Source organism: Acyrthosiphon pisum, chromosome A2, assembly GCF_005508785.2.
Source record: "Acyrthosiphon pisum isolate AL4f chromosome A2, pea_aphid_22Mar2018_4r6ur, whole genome shotgun sequence".
Taxonomy (NCBI): domain Eukaryota; kingdom Metazoa; phylum Arthropoda; class Insecta; order Hemiptera; family Aphididae; genus Acyrthosiphon; species Acyrthosiphon pisum.
Genome location: NC_042495.1, coordinates 63,180,398 through 63,183,050, shown reverse-complemented (window position 1 = coordinate 63,183,050; position 2,653 = coordinate 63,180,398). Strand labels below are relative to the sequence as shown.

Below are 2,653 nucleotides of genomic sequence, written 5' to 3'. Positions count from 1 at the left end.
ACGGTTTTACTTAAATGTTTAATTTCTGAACACCATGAACTTTACTTAAAACTATTTCGTATAGGACTAAAACCTAAGCATCACCACATGGTACATTACCCACTTATAATGCAAAAATCAGGACCGTTAAATATATTTTCTTCAATAAGGTACGAAGCCAAACATAAAGAGTTGAAAGATGCTGCTAATGCTATTACTTCTCGCAAAAATATTGCATATACCCTGGCTTTGAAACAGCAGTTGCAATTGGCATACAGATTATTATCTTCTGATAATAATTTGTATACAATTCCTATACAATTTGGACGTGTTTTAACATTAGATTCTTTCACATTAGATTTATACAATAATAGAATCAAATTTTTAAATAAAAAATTTAACTTATGTGTTGATAATATTACATTTGTGTCCTGGGTGAATATCAAAGGTTCAATTTATAATTGTAAAAATATGTGTGTCGTTGTTTCTGAAGATGAGGGTGACACTATGATGCCATCTTTTGGTTTAATTAAAGACATTTTTATAACTGATGAAAAACATTCATTTGCCATTTGTGAAATGTATGAAACTATATATTTTGATGACCACTTTCAAGCTTTTAATGTTGTTAAGACAAATAATTTAATATGTATTTCTTTGGAGAAATTGGGTAGTATATTTCCTACTCATGCCGTTCATATATCTGGACTAACATTCATACCAACAAAATAAAATATGTATGTTGTATTTTTGTATCATTTCTCTACCTATTTGTAAGAATTATTTTAAATGTACCAATGTATACAAAAACCTTATAATAAGTTAATTTATATATTTTTTCATTTGTATTAATATTAACTCAAATACATTGTTATTACCTAATTGTATTTTAATAAAAATAAACATTAAACATTTTTACATTTACCTCTAATTTGTTTAATTTATTTATTAATTGTAATGGTATATATATATATCATATCAATTTTGTATTAGCCACTATAAAATATAGGTTGATTAACTACAACATATAGTAGTTTCTACTATAAGGTCGTTAAAGATTAAAAGTTTCTAACTAAACCGTATAGTAGAAGCTACTATAAAATGTAGGTTGATTAACTAAAATGTATAGTATTGAGTACTAGAAATTCATTAAATATTTAGTATACCTAACTAAATCATATAGCAGAAGCTACTATAAATGTTAGGATCATCAGCTAAACAGTATAGTAGGAACTACTATAAAATGTAGGTTGATTAACTAAAATGTATAGTATTCAGTACTATAAATTCATTAAATATTTAGTATACCTAACTAAATCATATAGCTGAAGCTACTATAAATGTTAGGAACATCAGCTAAAAGGTTTAGTAGTTCTTACTAAAAAGGTATTGCAATGTTTTAGTTGTCACTACTATATTATAGTTATCATTGCTATAATACGATAACTATAATAATATAGTATTATCAACTAATATTATAGCTGTCCTATATATAACTATAAAATATAGTTGGAATAATTATAATAATAGTGTTCGCGCCAATATGGCAATTCAAATTAATTGTATTTGTTTTATATTATGTTCCTGTGTTGTGTGGTGGTTCTTATCACGCGTCACTGCCGCGCGGTCGACAGTGGCGTCAGCTGTTGTGTGCTGACCGCCCAGTGCGTGTGTAAGACCACCACGTTATCAATGTTTTGGTGTTTTCAAGTGATTACAAAAAGCCGTTCTACTAAAATCTCATTTCAAAGTTGTGTGTCACCTAAAGTTCTGGTTTTTTTTATACTTTTGTTTTGTTGTACAGGTGACACTGTTATTCCGTGTTGCAATGTGTTAGTGTGTTACCGTTAAAATCGGCCATTCCTTTAATTTTATCGTTCTCTTCTTTTGCGGCTGTTGCCCAGGACGGTTGTCTCCAATCGTCTTTTCATGTTTTCAACTACGTTTGTCTGCTGCTAAAACCACATTGTTATTGTATTGTGTTGTGATTTGACTCTGGTGAGTATCGTTCGCGCAACCTTTGTTGCCCTTCATTTAATTGTTTTCCTATTTCTAGGGTGTCATTCTCATCAGCGTCACTGTGAATAGTGTGGTTTTGTGTTTTGTTCTGTACGCAGCGGCAATCATTGTATTCTGTGAGTTCTTCGTTGTGGTACAGCTAAGTGGTCGCACGTGTGCGGGTTGTAATTATTGTTCCTATCTACGCCCCCGGCATGGCTCGCGTGGGATGAAATCCACCACTTAGCTTACCATAGGTGAGTTGTGTTTTGTGTATTAAGGCCGACGGGTCTATATACTTTTTTAACGTAAAATAATTGACTATTGTAAAATACTATTGTAAAATAAATAACAATGCCAACACAATTGTATTTTAATTAATAATACTTTAATAATTAATGAATAGAATTGATAGCGCCACATTGTGTTGCCTATCCTCTAAGCCGTGAAGGCAAATTTTAACAAGACCTTAAAAAGCTAAACGCGAGCTATCAATAATAGTTAGTACTTTGGTACTTAAGTAGTCACTACTTGTAGACCTTTATAAGGACAATGTGCCAATAACATGGGTCTGTATATTTTGGCGGTATTTTACAGTCATAGGCTCATAAATTTTTACTATGAGCAAAATAATGCCGATAATATTCAATGAATCGTTAAGCCCACAGTCTTAATT

At 30.8% G+C, this 2,653-nt stretch overlaps 1 protein-coding gene across 1 annotated transcript in view; it reads left to right on the top strand.

Moving 5' to 3' along the window:
- Nucleotides 1-788, top strand: part of LOC115034192 — a 2,727-nt gene extending 1,939 nt beyond the window's left edge. Inside the window, exon 2 of the mRNA XM_029490158.1 lies at nucleotides 1-788. Coding sequence (XP_029346018.1) covers nucleotides 1-711 — 711 coding nt within the window. The 3' untranslated portion in view covers nucleotides 712-788.
- Nucleotides 789-2,653: the final 1,865 nt, after the last annotated feature.